This window comes from Xiphophorus hellerii, chromosome 18, assembly GCF_003331165.1.
Source record: "Xiphophorus hellerii strain 12219 chromosome 18, Xiphophorus_hellerii-4.1, whole genome shotgun sequence".
In the NCBI taxonomy this organism is placed as follows: Eukaryota; Metazoa; Chordata; class Actinopteri; order Cyprinodontiformes; family Poeciliidae; genus Xiphophorus; species Xiphophorus hellerii.
In genome coordinates, this window is record NC_045689.1 from 29578579 (window position 1) to 29595888 (window position 17310).

At 43.1% G+C, this 17310-nt stretch overlaps 1 protein-coding gene and 1 long non-coding RNA gene across 2 annotated transcripts; one reads left to right on the forward strand and one right to left on the reverse strand.

Moving 5' to 3' along the window:
• Window positions 1-323: 323 nt before the first annotated feature.
• Window positions 324-788, forward strand: LOC116708058 (uncharacterized). The gene is made up of 2 exons (XR_004336599.1): window positions 324-496; window positions 580-788. It is a non-coding gene; the product is annotated as an uncharacterized LOC116708058 (long non-coding RNA).
• A 1745-nt stretch (window positions 789-2533) lies between these two features.
• Window positions 2534-15584, reverse strand: LOC116708056 (uncharacterized). The gene is made up of 2 exons (XM_032545820.1): window positions 12402-15584; window positions 2534-2733 (listed from the first exon to the last, which is right to left on the reverse strand). The coding sequence occupies exon 1, from the start codon at window positions 14760-14762 to the stop codon at window positions 13482-13484; it is 1281 nt and encodes a 426-aa protein (XP_032401711.1). The 5' UTR covers window positions 14763-15584; the 3' UTR covers window positions 2534-2733; window positions 12402-13481.
• Between the last annotated feature and the right edge of the window lie 1726 nt (window positions 15585-17310).

Below are 17310 nucleotides of genomic sequence, written 5' to 3' on the forward strand. Positions count from 1 at the left end.
AAAAGCTCAAAGGGGTTAAAACTATATAATAGTTTGATGTTAAACCTCTGAAGACTGAGATATCAAGGCAAAGAAAACTCAGTAGCTGCTGGTAGGGGCCATTCAGGGGCCTCCAGACACTCAGGGGCCTCCAGACATTCAGGGGCCCCTAGAAATGGTTTAATTGTAACACAGACCATAGATCTAAACCTGTAGCATCATTTATAGAGAATGATAATGTTATTACTGTAACCAGGTGAACAAATGGGTACATGTCTGAACTGTATTTTGTAAACCCTGTTTTACTTTGTTTCGCCAACTGGTTGTAATTCTTGTTTTTGCCAGCATGTGGTGCTGCTTTACAGAGAGGTCAAAAGATTTCAGGAAGTAGAAAAAAACCTCTTGTGCATGTATCGTGTCATTCTGAGAAAAGCGGAAGAGAAGGACATTTTTGTGTGCCGAGACCTGGTGAAAAGGATGACTACACGGCCACCTAAGCCGAGAATCCAAGTGTACGGTAATGTCGAAGCTGAATTATCTTCTATGAACAAAGTTAAGGAGAGGATGTTAATGTTATGTTTTTCTTTGTTTGTCCTCTAGAAGTGCCACTGCCGTTTATTACACCCTTTGTAATAGTTTAGCTTTGTATGTGAAGCTACGTTGCTACATGTGAGCCCGCCATTTTCACCGAAGCTGAGGCTTTATGTTGACAGAATACGGGTCATTAACATTTGTTTCTTTGCAACCCAGAAAGAGAGAAAAGTGTTCTTTTTTCATTAAAAAACAATAAAGGACCCATTTTATTTGAAGCTCCGTGTGCTGCATTACTCCCGGCTTCATTACATTTTATTTAATGCATTCAGCTGAGAAAAATAAATACATTTAGGATTTAATTAGGACGTTTACTTTGTAAAAGTTTAAAGAATCATCTTGATAGTTTGATTGTTGTGTTACCATGGCTACAATATGGTGTAATCTTTGTGTTTGAATTGGGTTTGTTCACAAATACATCAAAGCCAATAACCAATAATCAGTGACTGATTTTAAACTCAGCCAATAAACCTGGTCTCCCTCTCACAGATTCACCTGATCTAGATTTAAACATGCTAGTGATGCTAGGAAGGGTTTCGGGGAAGGGGGGTTCTGTCTAAGGCCCCATGTTACCTTGGGCCGGCCCTGGAGGGACAACTGCTGCAATGCGCATCTCTGAGTAAGTCCGCGCTGGGCAACCGTGTGAACAGCAGTAGCTCCACTGAGGAGTTTGGACGACTGAAGAGCATTTTCCACTTGACACGCCAGCGTGATAGCCGGTGTCCAACGTAAGTGAAAATTCCAATGAAAGTCTGTTTCTCACCTCCGGTGCATAAGCCTTCTCAATAAGCTGATCCCGTAGCATCTCGTCTTTCATGGTTCCATAAGCACATGTGACAGCCAACTCACTAAAGCAGCCATGTATTGAGGCACAGTCTCATCCGCCATCTGCGTTCTCTGTCGGAATTGGTGTCTTGCCACAACAACGTTCACCTTCGGTGCAAACTGTAGTTCCAACGCCGTCATTGCCTCATTATATGAAGTAGCGACGTTAGGCAAGGTGTAAAATAAACGTCGTCCCTCGAAGCCCAGTGCATGAATTAGTAGAGCACGGCGTCTAGCATCGGACCAGGAGTTTCCAGTAGCATGAATAGTTAAGTATTTCTCGAACATCTTCCGCCACGTGGAAAACGGAACCGTAGGTTCTGCACTGCAGGGCAGGAAAGGTGCAGGCATGGGTACAGACGTCATCGTCGCCAATTGTTATGTTTGGAAGCTAGGACGAGGTCCTCCAAACATTTACAACAAAAACCTAATTTCCAGATTTTATTATCTTCTATTAATATCTATTTAGAATCCTTAAAAATCAGCTCAAATGCTAAAGCCATTCAAATCATAAATGCCCTTAAAGAACTGCAACCCTCCAGCACCGATTTGATTTTGACATTGTAAAATAATTGTTCTATGTTCTGTAAAGCCCATTTATGTTGTATCTGTTTGTAATTATTACTGTTCTATGCTGTTCACATATGTTCTTTGTTTGCAATAAAAAGAATGTATGGAAAAAAAAAAAAAGCTAGGACGAGGTAGAAGCTCAAGTAGACAAAGAACCTTTAACAGCTTTTATTCATAACTCGCTCAGCAGTACAGTAACATCAAGTACTCCTTCCCTCCAGCTTATCTCTTCTTCTTCTTCTCTCTCCTCTCTATCCCATTCTCGTACACCACCTAGTGGTAGACACAACAAAAGGCATTTTCCAGAAAGCCATCACTCTTATCTTTTCAGGAAGTCTTAATTTTTCCTGCCCTGCTCTTAACAACGTATTTTTCCAGTCAGAAAATATTAACCTGTAATAAAGTCGCTGAGGATCCAGAAATGAGAAGTAGTCGGTTCTATGGGTGGCGGGGCGTCCTGGATTCTGATTGGACAGCGCCTGGAGGGAGTGGGCGGGGCTTATCTGTCTGGTTTAACGCCTGGATGATGTGATGAAGCTGCAGCAGGAGGAGATTTTTGACCAAACATTTATTATACAATAATTTAACAATACATTACATAATCAGGTCAAGGATACTAAAAACACAATAAACAGTTACAATAACAACTTGTTATATTTTAGTTCTCCTTGATTAGAAATGGTGCACAACACATTGTTAAAACCCCACAGTTCTAAAAAACCCTTCAGATTCCCGGCGGCTCTGTGGAAACAAAACTCCAATCTCAACCTGGCCTTGATGTTAACCTTCCACAGAGCCACCACGTGGAGTTGAGGTCCAGCCTGCATTTTGTCCCGTCCAGTCAAGTAAATAGCCATCTTGGCTTCGGCTATTAAAAAATGTAAAAGCCGGGATTAGTGGATCACTGTAATGTACACCATTGATACAAACGGAATTGGTCTAAACCACGCTAAAAAGGCTAAAAATGCTCGTTAAAAAATTTAAAAAGCCAGTTAACCGTACACAATCCATAAAAACATGAAAAACACTCTCGGACAAACTACAAAATGGACACTCGTTTAAAACCCCAGGACTGATGATCGATAAAAACGAGTTGGTGGCGATGGCGCCGTGAAGAATCCGCCACTGTAAATCACCGGTCCGTTTCTGGCTTTACATGTGGCTGTAACTAATTTACAACCACATGTAAAGCCTGTGTTGGTTCTCTCGGAGGTTCTCTACCGCTTCGATGAAAGCATTTTTAATGGCGCCAATCATCATCCACCGAGGCTGCAGTCGGTTTTTCATGGTCGTCAGGACGTTCCTCTCCAGTATCGGCGTCCCTGCCTGCAGGAGAAGGAGGATCATCTCTGGCTTGCTGCAGCCCTTCAGCAGGTCCTTAAAGATCGGCTTCCCCTGGCGTCTAATCGTGTCTGGGCTCATGTTTTGGTCCGTGTGTTGGGATTCAGCCCAGAGTTTATCGAAGAGTCTCTTGCAGATGGCCTTGTGTTCCTCTGGAGGGTAGTCCCTCTGTCCAGACTTATCAATAATCATGGTGATCACGTCTCTGACCAGGCTCCGCAGGGCTGTTTTTGTCCTCTCCACGTCTTCAGACTCCTGGTCTTCCTCTGACTCGCTGGTGGTCTCCGTTTCTGATTCATACTGGTCCAGCTCACCAGGAATCATTCCCTCACAGATAAAATGTTGAGCTGTGAATCCAGGGAGATGTGAGTTCATTTCCTCTCTTTCCTCTTCATAGCAATCGTGGGAACCTGTGAACTCCTCATTACCGTCATCGTCCAGCACTAAAGAAGGCAACGTCCGACTGTCCCACTCGATCACAGAAGGAGTGAAGGCAGATGAGGAATCGTCAGAGCCATCATCAGAGGTGGACTCCGGTTCCGAGTTGTTTTGCAGCAGATTTTCCGTCAACAAAATCTCTGGATCAGACAAGGCGTCAGTGGATGATACTTCATCCATCTCTGACCGCCCTTCTTGTTCCTGTGGATCTTCAGGAACTGGACAGTGGCGCAGTTGGTAGCACTGTTGCCTTGCAGCAAGAAGGTCCTGGGTTCGATTCCCGGCCGGGGTCTTTCTGCATGGAGTTTGCATGTTCTCCCTGTGCATGCGTGGGTTCTCTCCGGGTTCTCCGGCTTCCTCCCACAGTCCAAAAACATGACTATCAGGTTAATTGGTCTCTCTAAATTCTCCCTAGGTGTGAGTGTGTGTGTGCATGGTTGTTTGTCCTGTATGTCTTTGTGTTGCCCTGCCACAGACTGGCGACCTGTCCAGGGTGAACCCCGCCTCTCGCCTGGAACGTAGCTGGAGATAGGCACCAGCAACCCTCCCGACCCCATTAGGGACAAAGGGTGAACAGAAAATGGATGGATGGATGGATGGATCTTCAGTTGACTGAATCTCTGGTACAGAGTTCTCCACGTCTGCATCATCCAGAGGATCGATCGGCTCAGCGGGTGAGATTAGATCCACCTCAGGTTCCTCCCTGTGTGGATCTGTGGTTCCCTGGTCATCGAGAGGAACAACAGCTGCCGTGGTCGTAGTTTTGATCTGGTCTTCTTTGGCCAGCTGAGCCTCAGCTACACATCCTGTAGCGTCTGAAAGGTCGTCAACATCTTCCACCTGGATCTCCATCTTTTCATTCAAAGAGGTTTCCGGTTGTTCCTGGACTATCAGTGGAGCCACCTTTGAGGAACGTTTTCCAGTGACATTTCTGAAAAATGTCCTGATTTTTCCCATCAACCCTTCACTCTTCTTCTGCTCACAAGTTGAACCGTCGGCTGGTTCCTTGAAATCCGATCTCTCCGAAACGGTCTGGGTCTCTGCGGTTGGTGAACTCAGTTTACTGGACATGATTGTTGGTAAGGTGTGAAGGTGAGATTAAGGTTTTGTGTGAGATCAAGAGGCTCTGAGGAACAACTGCGAAGTGACGTTCAGGGAAAAAGAACGAGCAAATAAAGACCCTGACCTATGACGTCCGTCAACACGTCATAGGCATCAAACCGCCCACACAGCAGCGTCATGTCGTCACGTACGAAGTCACGTTGCCTCAGGAGCCACTTTACTGCGCATGTCAGACTATCTGTTTAACTATTTAAATGATAGTCGGGATAATTCAATAATTTACGAGCGGCAGCCGCCGCAGATCGCCTCTCTTCGCCCGGCGCGACTCCCGCAGCTTTGCGGCGTCCGCAGCCGTCAGGTTTTATTTTTAGCACATCGTGTGAAGCTCACACCGCCTCAACCCGCTGCTTTTAAAAATTATTTCTGAAGGCTTAGTTTGTCAAATGCCGTGATGGAGGAAGCTACAGCTTCATTTTCCTCTGGTTGTGACCAGAATGGGGAGAAATGATTTTATTTGTTCTTTGCCCGCTAAATATAAATGGCGCCATTTATTTTTTTAATGAAAACGGGACTCGGTTTATCTCAGTGAGAGCTGATGATGTTACCGTGAACAAAATGGCTTTAATATCGCTAGTTAATAGCTAATATCCGACGTTTGGGGCATTTTCTCTCATCTATAGACTCACCTGCATTCAGGGCCGTGCAGAGACCTTTGGAGGGGCCGGGGCTCAAATCTAAAAAATGGCACATTGAACAAAAACTCCGTACAACAACATAGCAACAACCATATTGATCAAGAATCTAATTGGATCCTACTGTATCATTGCCATCATGTGGGGACAATGCAAAGCAAATCTAGTCTATATTTTCCCCAACAGGTATAAAGTTTCTGTTTCTGCTGCTGACAGTCCTGGAGGTCTGAGCTGATCTGAGACTGTAGCTGTTAAACAGAGCAGAGGAGAGAAGGTCAAAGGTTATGAAGTTATGAAATAAGCTAATTTGCTGCTATTTTACTAATGAAGCCCTAATAATATTTATTTAACCTCTAGAACAACTTGGCTGCAGACTGATGTATAGATCCAAAAAGCTCAAAGGGGTTAAAACTATATAATAGTTTGATGTTAAACCTCTGAAGACTGAGATATCAAGGCAAAGAAAACTCAGTAGCTGCTGGTAGGGGCCATTCAGGGGCCTCCAGACATTCAGGGGCCCCTAGAAATGGTTTAATTGTAACACAGACCATAGATCTAAACCTGTAGCATCATTTATAGAAAATGACAATGTTATTACATTTTATTTAATACATTCAGCTGAGAAAAATAAATACATTTAGGATTTAATTAGGACGTTTACTTTGTAAAAGGTTAAAGAATCATCTTGATAGTTTGATTGTTGTGTTACCATGGCTACAATATGGTGTAATCTTTGTGTTTGAATTGGGTCTGTTCACAAATACATCACAGCAAATAACCAATAATCAGTGACTGATTTTAAACTCGGCCAATAAACCTGGTCTCCCTCTCACAGATTCACCTGATCCATCGGTACATATATTTCTGTGTCTGTGTGTGGAGCAGAGGAGGGAAGAGAACAAAAATATAAAACTATACTCCATTAAAACTCTCTGTCCAGACAAAAGATCCTCTTGGAACAAGAGGGGAAATGTATGTCTATTGCATGAGCTTGTTTTTGAGGCTGTGGACCTTCTTCAGTAGTTTTGCCCCATCAAGTTCCAAAAAAAGTTTTTGAAAAGCTTCAAATGTGTTCTTGAGCTGCTTTGGATAGTCATGGTTGAGGGCATATATCAGTCCCATCAGCAGTACACACGCTTTTGTTCGGCTTCCACATCCTTCCATCACTTGGTTTCCCTCAATCACAATCGACACATCTGATGGATCCTCCTCAGCCATGATGTTGTGCATCACAATCACCTTCATTGTTTTGTCTGTGTAGTCCTCACATTCCTACATGTTAAAAAGAAAGAAACAAAAAAGATACACATTTTCAATTTATTGAATATGCTGTTTCAATACATTTCAACTTATCTAAAGGAGAGCAGAGGGGAGTGATCAAAAGGGGAGAGAGGGAAAAGGAGTGGAGGAGAGGATCCCTTGAGTTAATCAATCATCTGTTATCAATAACCTGGCAGTCATGGAAAAGATCTTCTTGTCTTTCACCAAGGTAGTTAATGAGGCAGCAGACAACTGCATCCCTTTTTTTCCTCAATGCTCTGTGTCTGTAGGGAGATACAATTTAGTGAAAAGACTGTTAGTGGAGAGTGGGGAGAGAATTACATACACTAACACCGAATTGCTTAAAAACCAAAGGGTAGTTTAAGTTGGTAAGGAGCTCAACTTTGTGCACAACAAAGCAATTCTTTACAAATTAATTGACTTTTAATTCACGTATATCAATAATGACACATTTGTGAAAAATTTTTAAATAACATACGTCATTTAAAGTGTCCAACAGAGGGTGCATCTTGGAACCAGCAGCCCCTCCTTTAGCACGCATAAGCTGCATAAGACTTGGTGTGTATTCATCAAGCTTTAGCATGAATGTCTCCTCCAAGGAAACTGTCGTGATACGTCTGAACTCTTCGTTGATCTAGGAAATAAAAGGACACAAATAAAATTTTAAATGACAGACTGAGAATGATGCCTTGATAAATGTGTCCTTAATGCACCCCATGTCTTGACGGTGCAAGGACAATCTGCATAGAGGCAGGGTATGGAGTGGACTCGACCAAAATGCCCATGCATTAGCCTGCTGTGTTTCAGCAGGTCTAATCTTTTTGATGTTGTGAAGTTGCACAACTTGCATTTCCAGTTCATTTTCCCATAACTGAGGTCTTTGGTTAAGGTAACTACACCTTTAAGGTCAATGTTATTTATTTTATTTAGCAAACTTGCATACCTGTACAGGATACACTGGGTGTGGGGACGTGGGAGAGTGTGTCAGCCCCAGAACTGGAAGCAGAGTGGTCTATCAGTGAGTCCCTGCTTGTGGGGAACAGACAAGAGGAACTGAAGAGAGGGCAAATACTGAGTGTCCACATATGACTCTGGCTGCAAAAGAAATAAGAGAAAAAGAAATGATCAGACATGTACCTGGGAGAAGAAATATATAAGGGCTAATGTATAGTTCAGAGGTTATTATCTTCATGTTAACCTCATGAATAACCTCATAAACAAGAGATTATGCTTTACGGGGCCCAGAATTGTGATGCCGCAGAGACGAGAGCTGTGACACCGGGTCCAAGGTTCTGATCATGCAGGTTTGGTTTTAAACCATGATGTGGAATTGAGCCTCCACTCTTCCTTTAACAACCAACACGTTACAAGTCATTTATCTAACATCACAATTAGTCTGAGGCTCTTTAATGAAGGTAGAAACTAAACATAAGGTAAATATTTTGCATAGTTTCTCTGTGCTCCTCTGATCAGAGCGGTCTGTCTGTCTGACAGGGTCTGTTGTGCAGAAATAACTGTACTTACCTCACTAAAATAAAGGCAATGCAATTGCATAGATTAATATTCATTCTTCATAGAATTAGTTTCATAGATCATATTCATAGATGTAATATGCTTCATAAACAATATTACAAGATTCTGAAAACATTTATTAAGCACTGACGTTTTAACAATACCCAATATAATATAAAATCAATTCTAAAATGTTTTACTTGAACACACAATTCCTTTAAAAAAAATTAGGTGCAGCAACAGTGGGTGTTTACACACATAAAGGTGGGATACAGTGGTACTTTGTTTTCATTTTACAACATGTTTGTTTCCACTCTGGTCCACATCAGCACGCTGTTTCCATGACGACTGACCGGAAAAGACGTGCGACACGTCATCTTTACATGAGTCTTCAGAGTCCCGATTGTAAAAATAAAACTCTGAGAAGTAACGCTAAACTTTAACAGCAGAGACACACGTACGCAGGCATGCAGGTAATCTGGAGAGCGGATCATTTTGTTTTTAAACAGACCGCGGCAGAGACCGACTCTAGCAGCCATGCTAAGGGAGCTAACAGGCTAACGGAGCTAACAGGCAAACAACAGAAAACACGTCAGTCATTTCATATGTTGGCGACATGTTAGTATAGTAGTATTTGAAGACGGGACTTAAATGAATTGTTCCTCATTGACAGCAGTGTATTTACTGCCTGTGTCTCGGTGCAGCGTGATGTGGGAGCAGAGGCCTGCAGATACTTAGTGACCATTATACCTTAACCACTGGGCAAAAGCTGAACTATCCGCTTTACAGTCTATGTGTTGCCTAAACAGCCGCCCATTCAATATATTAGGAAACGCTGGCGTTGACTAGTTTCTAACCTTAAAACCAGCGGTCAGACAGTCATGCATGCTGGCTAATGTTGTAAAAAGCACACCGCGAACATTTCATTGCAACTTACCTGCAGTTGCCATGGTGGCGCCAGGGACATATTCAAACTTTGATTTCGAGTAATGGCATGTTACACAGATGCACATGGAATATAAGTGAAGTGTAACATCTCATAATTTCAAATATTACAATTTGCCTTTGCGCTATTATTCACAGCACCCCTATGTAAATAGCTTACCTTCAGCTCCCGGTTCGATGGCAGAGAGGATGCAGAGTTCCCAGTCCCGCTCGTTCAAAAACGCGGTCTGACGCAGGCGCAACTTTGGAGCACCGTACTTAAGATTCGGGGGTATATTTTACTGTATTTTCCTATGTAATGGTTTTTAATGTTAACGAGTGGGTAGCATGTGTATAATTTACCCATTATTTTATAATTCCTTGGCTGACTGAAAAAATTAATTACATTTTATATGATTTGTATAGATCATATTTACCACTCTCCAAAATCACTTTTTTCAGTGCAACAACGTTCACCTTCGGTGCAAACTGTAGTTCCAACGCCGTCATTGCCTCATTATATGAAGTAGCGACGTTAGGCAAGGTGTAAAATAAACGTCGTCCCTCGAAGCCCAGTGCATGAATTAGTAGAGCACGGCGTCTAGCATCGGACCAGGAGTTTCCAGTAGCATGAATAGTTAAGTATTTCTCGAACATCTTCCGCCACGTGGAAAACGGAACCGTAGGTTCTGCACTGCAGGGCAGGAACGGTGCAGGCATGGGTACAGACGTCATCGTCGCCAATTGTTATGTTTGGAAGCTAGGACGAGGTCCTCCAAACATTTACAACAAAAACCTAATTTCCAGATTTTATTATCTTCTATTAATATCTATCTAGAATCCTTAAAAATCAGCTCAAATGCTAAAGCCATTCAAATCATAACTGCCCTTAAAGAACTGCAACCCTCCAGCACCGATTTGATTTTGACATTGTAAAATAATTGTTCTATGTTCTGTAAAGCCCATTTATGTTGTATCTGTTTGTAATTATTACTGTTCTATGTTGTTCACATATGTTCTTTGTTTGCAATAAAAAAAATGTATGGAAAAAAAAAAGCTAGGACGAGGTAGAAGCTCAAGTAGACAAAGAACCTTTAACAGCTTTTATTCATAACTCGCTCAGCAGTACAGTAACATCAAGTACTCCTTCCCTCCATCTTATGTCTTCTTCTCTCTCCTCTCTATCCTATTCTCGTACACCACCTAGTGGTAGACACAACAAAAGGCATTTTCCAGAAAGCCATCACTCTTATCTTTTCAGGAAGTCTTAATTTTTCCTGCCCTGCTCTTAACAACGTATTTTTCCAGTCAGAAAATATTAACCTGTAATAAAGTCGCTGAGGATCCAGAAATCAGAAGCAGTCGGTTCTATGGGTGGCGGGGCGTCCTGGATTCTGATTGGACAGCGCCTGGAGGGAGTGGGCGGGGCTTATCTGTCTGGTTTAACGCCTGGATGATGTGATGAAGCTGCAGCAGGAGGAGATTTTTGATTTTTAACCAAACATTTATTATACAATAATTTAACAATAGACCCTTTTCACATGACGTCACACAACTTCCGTTTTGGCTCGAAGCTGTGTATCCTTAGTTCCGGTGTACATAGTAAGTAATGATAAAGTTGTCTATTTCATATATATATATATGTCATATATATATATATATATATATATATATATATAGAGAGAGAGAGAGAGAGAGAGAGAGAGAGAGAGAGAGAGAGAGAGAGAGAGAGAGAGAGAGAGAGAGAGAGAGAGAGAGAGAGAGGTATAAATCTGATCTGACAGCATATGTTGATCAGACAGATCACCGGAGCATGGAGTTTACACAGTCTCTAAAACATTTGCCTAAAATAAGATTTGAAGATATATCACGATTTGCAAACCAGTTCTCTCTGACAAAAAAATCTAAATTAGACAAAGGCTACAAATTCTTCACCGAACAATACCTGTTTGACTATGAAGGTAGGTATTTTTGTTTTGCGTAACCGTTAGCTTAGCATTAGTGAATTTTGTTAGCTAGCTAACTACGTGACATAACTGTTCCTTAACCAGAACTTTTTACTGTTTTTGAACTATAACGTTTTAGGCTCTAATCTTGATCAGATTATTAAATTATAGACTGGAGTTGCCACTCATCCCATAAAATAGGGATTTGTTTGTTATAAGCAGAGATGTCCGGTGCCGCCGCTGCTTTGTAATGCCTTTAATCGGACCACTTTTTCGGTAACGAATAATCTAACGAGTTCGTATTTCAAATCCAGTAATCAGATTAAAGTTATTTATCCAAATCATTGCACATTAATATTTTCTTGTGTATTTATTTTTATTCCTTCTTTGCGTCTTTGGGAGAGACTCTGTGACAGTTAGCAGTGACAGAAACATGAACAGTGCATGGAGATGCGCATTTTGTTGCTGGAAAAACAGAAATATCGTCAAGCCCAACTGTTATTTGTGGCTTTTGTCTTGTTTTTTCTAAACTTATAAAAAAGTAATAAAAAAGTGAACCTCTAACGTTACAGCGCTGACAGGCGGCCGTGTATATCTTTCCTAACTGTGGCTAAAGCTGCTGCTAGCTGGTTTACTCATGATCAGAGGCTGGTTCCTTTGAATACAGTTGGAGAATGGTAAATTGACAATGACTTATAACGGTTATCTAGCACGTAAACACTGTTTTATAAAACACAGAAAGTGAACCTCTAAACGTTACAGCGCTGACAGAGAGTATATTTTTCCTAAATGTGGCTAAAGCTGCTGCTAGGTGGTTTACTCTCCGATCGGAGGCTGTTTATTTTATACACAGATAGAGAATGGTGAATTTACAATGATTAGTAACAGCTATCTAACACTTAAATGCTGTTATTATTAAACTTACCTTTTATTATATCCTTAAGATTATGAGAATGCGTGAAGTTTTCAGCTTGGTTCCCAAGGCAAAATCACACCGGAAGTAAAGATACCCAGTTTTGAGTTATGGCGGCCATTGTCTGACGTCACTGTGAAAAGGGTCTATACATTACATAATCAGGTCAAGGATACTAAAAACACAATAAACAGTTACAATAACAACTTGTTATATTTTAGTTCTCCTTGATTAGAAATGGTGCACAACACATTGTTAAAACCCCACAGTTCTAAAAAACCCTTCAGATTCCCGGCGGCTCTGTGGAAACAAAACTCCAATCTCAACCTGGCCTTGATGTTAATGTGGCACCAGAGTGGTGTACCAAATAAATAACTGCAAGGATTGTGAACAGAGTTTCTAAACAGACCAATAAGATTTACAATAATTTATTTAAAAGGTGAATAATTAAAAAGGAGGCACAAGCAGTCCTTGAAGGCAAAGTCAATAAACAAGTCCGTAACAGACTCTTAGCTGGCCCAAGGGGGGGGGGCGCGGTCCTCTACTGCTCCCGGTCCCTGGCGAACCTCAGCCACGATCCAGCCACTCCTGCTCCTACAGCCCGGCCGGCCGCCCGCTCCTTGACGGCGACCAGTCAGGCGACTCGCTGCCCTCAACAGCGATCAGACGGGTGGTACTCCTTGGTGACCAGTCCGCCCGTCTCTAGTCCTCCGGTCCGCCTGCGCAGTCCCCCAACACCAACAACCAGCCCGGCTCCGTCTGCTTCTCCTCCTGGCTGTCTCACCGTCGATGGCTTATCATCCTTCCTGGTCTGCACGCTGCTTAATTAGATGCAGAACACCTGTGCCGCTGCGGTGGGGCGTCTCCTGGTGTACATCAGAAACATGCAACACAACACCCCAAAAATATAACTCAACTAAATCTAAGAAAGTAAATATAACAAGCAATCCAAAACAGCAATATAAGAAACATAAATTTAAACCAAAAAGGAAAACCAAGGCCACATTACCACATTAACCTTCCACAGAGCCACCACGTGGAGTTGAGGTCCAGCCTGCATTTTGTCCCGTCGAGTCAAGTAAATAGCCATCTTGGCTTCGGCTATTAAAACATTTAACAGCCGGGATTAGTGGATCGACTGTAATGTACACCATTGATAAAAACGGAATTGGTCAAAACCACGCTAAAAAGGCTAAAAATGCTCGTTAAAAAATTTAAAAAACCAGTTAACTGTACACAATCCATAAAAACATGAAAAACACTCTCGGACAAACTACAAAATGGACACTCGTTTAAAACCCCAGGACTGATGATCGATAAAAACGAGTTGGTGGCGATGGCGCCGTGAAGAATCCGCCACTGTAAATCACCGGTCCGTTTCTGGCTTTACATGTGGCTGTAATTCATTTACAGCCATATGTAAAGCCTGTGTTGGTTCTCTCGGAGGTTCTCTACCGCTTCAATGAAAGCATTTTTAATGGCGCTGATCATCTTCCACCGAGGCTGCAGTCGGTTTTTCATGGTCGTCAAGACGTTCCTCTCCAGTATCGGCGTCCCTGCCTGCAGGAGAAGGAGGATCATCTCTGGCTTGCTGCAGCCCTTCAGCAGGTCCTCAAAGATCGGCTTCCCCTGGCGTCTAATCGTGTCTGGGCTCATGTTTTGGTCCGTGTGTTGGGTTTCAGCCCAGAGTTTATCGAAGAGTCTCTTGCAGATGGCCTTGTGTTCCTCTGGAGGGTAGTCCACCTGTCCAGACTTATCAATAATCATGGTGATCACGTCTCTGACCAGGCTCCGCAGGGCTGTTTTTGTCCTCTCCACGTCTTCAGACTCCTGGTCTTCCTCTGACTCGCTGGTGGTCTCCGTTTCTGGTTCATGCTGGTCCAGCTCACCAGGAATCATTCCCTCACAGATAAAATGTTGAGCTGTGAATCCAGGGAGATGTGAGTTCATTTCCTCTCTTTCCTCTTCATAGCAAACGTGGGAACCTGTGAACTCCTCATTACCGTCATCGTCCAGCACTAAAGAAGGCAACGTCCGACTGTCCCACTCGATCACAGAAGGAGTGAAGGCAGATGAGGAATCGTCAGAGCTATCATCAGAAGTGGACTCCGGTTCCGAGTTGTTTTGCAGCAGATTTTCCGTCAACAAAATCTCTGGATCAGACAAGGCGTCAGTGGATGATACTTCATCCATCTCTGACCGCCCTTCTTGTTCCTGTGGATCTTCAGTTGACTGAATCTCTGGTACAGAGTTCTCCACGTCTGCATCATCCAGAGGATCGATCGGCTCAGCGGGTGAGATCAGATCCACCTCAGGCTCCTCCCTGTGTGGATCTGTGGTTCCCTGGTCATTGAGAGGAACAACAGCTGCCGTGGTCGTAGGTTTGTTGTCGTCTTTGGCCGGCTGAGCCTCAGCTACACATCCTGTAGCGTCTGAAAGGTCGTCAACATCTTCCACCTGGATCTCCATCTTTTCATTCAAAGAGGTTTCCGGTTGTTCCTGGACTATCAGTGGAGCCACCTTTGAGGAACGTTTTCCAGTGACATTTCTGAAAAATGTCCTGATTTTTCCCATCAACCCTTCACTCTTCTTCTGCTCACAAGTTGAACCGTCGGCTGGTTCCTTGAAATCCGATCTCTCCGAAACGGTCTGGGTCTCTGCGGTTGGTGAACTCAGTTTACTGGACATGATTGTCGTAAGGTGTGAAGGTGAGATTAAGGTTTTGTGTGAGATCAAGAGGCTCTGAGGAACAACTGCGAAGTGACGTTCAGGGAAAAAGAACGAGCAAATAAAGACCCTGACCTATGACGTCCGTCAACACGTCATAGGCATCAAACCGCCCACACAGCAGCGTCATGTCGTCACGTACGAAGTCACGTTGCGTCAGGAGCCACTTTACTGCGCATGTCAGACTATCTGTTTAACTATTTAAATGATAGTCGGGATAATTCAATAATTTACGAGCGGCAGCCGCCGCAGATCGCCTCTCTTCGCCCGGCGCGACTCCCGCAGCTTTGCGGCGTCCGCAGCCGTCAGGTTTTATTTTTAGCACATCGTGTGAAGCTCACACCGCCTCAACCCGCTGCTTTTAAAAATTATTTCTGAAGGCTTAGTTTGTCAAATGCCGTGATGGAGGAAGCTACAGCTTCATTTTCCTCTGGTTGTGACCAGAATGGGGAGAAATGATTTTATTTGTTCTTTGCCCGCTAAATATAAATGGCGCCATTTATTTTTTTAATGAAAACGGGACTCGGTTTATCTCAGTGAGAGCTGATGATGTTACTGTAAAGCAGTGCATAAATGTTCCAAAAGAGGGTGCTGTTGTTTTCTGTAATTGCTGGAACTACCACAACTCCGACATGTTTGTCCTGCCGGGGACACCGTAGCGCAGGGGATTTCTGCGCGCGAACTGCCGTACTCTTTACAGTGTGTTTACTGCCTGTAAGGTAAGCAGCAGCTCTGCTAGCTCGGTGTAACATATACAGTATATTAATATACCGATCCATTTCTGTTTGTTCAGTTCGCCTGTTAAGTATAAATTACATTTTGTTTTGGTGATGTTTGATTATTTTGTAAAAAGAAAAACGATTGAATGCTGACAGTGTGTTTACTGCCTGTAAGGTGAACAAAATAAACGCGCCAAAGTCTCCCCACAACGACGAGCCGCCTGTCTGATTCCTCTCCTGCACGGAACACATCCCACCCTCACACAAACACAACGCAGAGTCCATTGGGTGTCTTCCAGCAGCTGCAGGGTTAAAGAGGGAAAGCCTGGGTTACATTACCGTGAACAAAATGGCTTTAATATCGCTAGTTAATAGCTAATATCCGACGTTTGGGGCATTTTCTCTCATCTATAGACTCACCTGCATTCAGGGCCGTGCAGAGACCTTTGGAGGGGCCGGGGCTCAAATCTAAAAAATGGCACATTGAACAAAAACACCGTACAACAACATAGCAACAACCATATTGATCAAGAATCTAATTGGATCCTACTGTATCATTGCCATCATGTGGGGACAATGCAAAGCAAATCTAGTCTATATTTTCCCCAACAGGTTTAAAGTTTCTGTTTCTGCTGCTGACAGTCCTGGAGGTCTGAGCTGATCTGAGACTGTAGCTGTTAAACAGACCAGAGGAGAGAAGGTCAAAGGTTATGAAGTTATGAAATAAGCTAATTTGCTGCTATTTTACTAATTAAGCCCTAATAATATTTATTTAACCTCTAGAACAACTTGGCTGCAGACTGATGTATAGATCCAAAAAGCTCAAAGGGGTTAAAACTATATAATAGTTTGATGTTAAACCTCTGAAGACTGAGATATCAAGGCAAAGAAAACTCAGTAGCTGCTGGTAGGGGCCATTCAGGGGCCTCCAGACACTCAGGGGCCTCCAGACATTCAGGGGCCCCTAGAAATGGTTTAATTGTAACACAGACCATAGATCTAAACCTGTAGCATCATTTATAGCATCATTATTCAGCAGGGGCTGCACAGTGGCGCAGTTGGTAGCACTGTTGCCTTGCAGCAAGAAGGTCCTGGGTTTGATTCCCGGCCGGGGTCTTTCTGCATGGAGTTTGCATGTTCTCCCTGTGCATGCGTGGGTTCTCTCCGGGTACTCTGGCTTCCTCCCACAGTCCAAAAACATGACTGTTAGGTTAATTGGTCTATCTAAATTCTCCCGTGTGTGTGAATGGTTGTTTGTCCTGTATGTCTTTGTGTTGCCCTGCGACAGACTGGCGACCTGTCCAGGGTGTCTATGCCTGGAACGTAGCTGGAGATAGGTACCAGCAACCCGCCCGACCCCATTAGGGACAAGGGTGAACAGAAAATGGATGGATGGACATTCAGCTGAGAAAAATAAATACATTTAGGATTTAATTAGGACGTTTACTTTGTAAAAGTTTAAAGAATCATCTTGATAGTTTGATTGTTGTGTTACCATGGCTACAATATGGTGTAATCTTTGTGTTTGAATTGGATTTGTTCACAAATACATCAAAGCCAATAACTAATAATCAGTGACTGATTTTAAACTCAGCCAATAAACCTGGTCTCCCTCTCACAGATTCACCTGATCTAGATTTAAACATGCTAGTGATGCTAGGAAGGGTTTCGGGGGGAGAGGGGTTCTGTCTAAGGCCCCATATTACCTTGGGCCGGCCCTGGAGGGACAACTGCTGCGATGCGCATCTCTGGAATCTACCTGGAATCTACCTGGAATCTACCTGGAATCC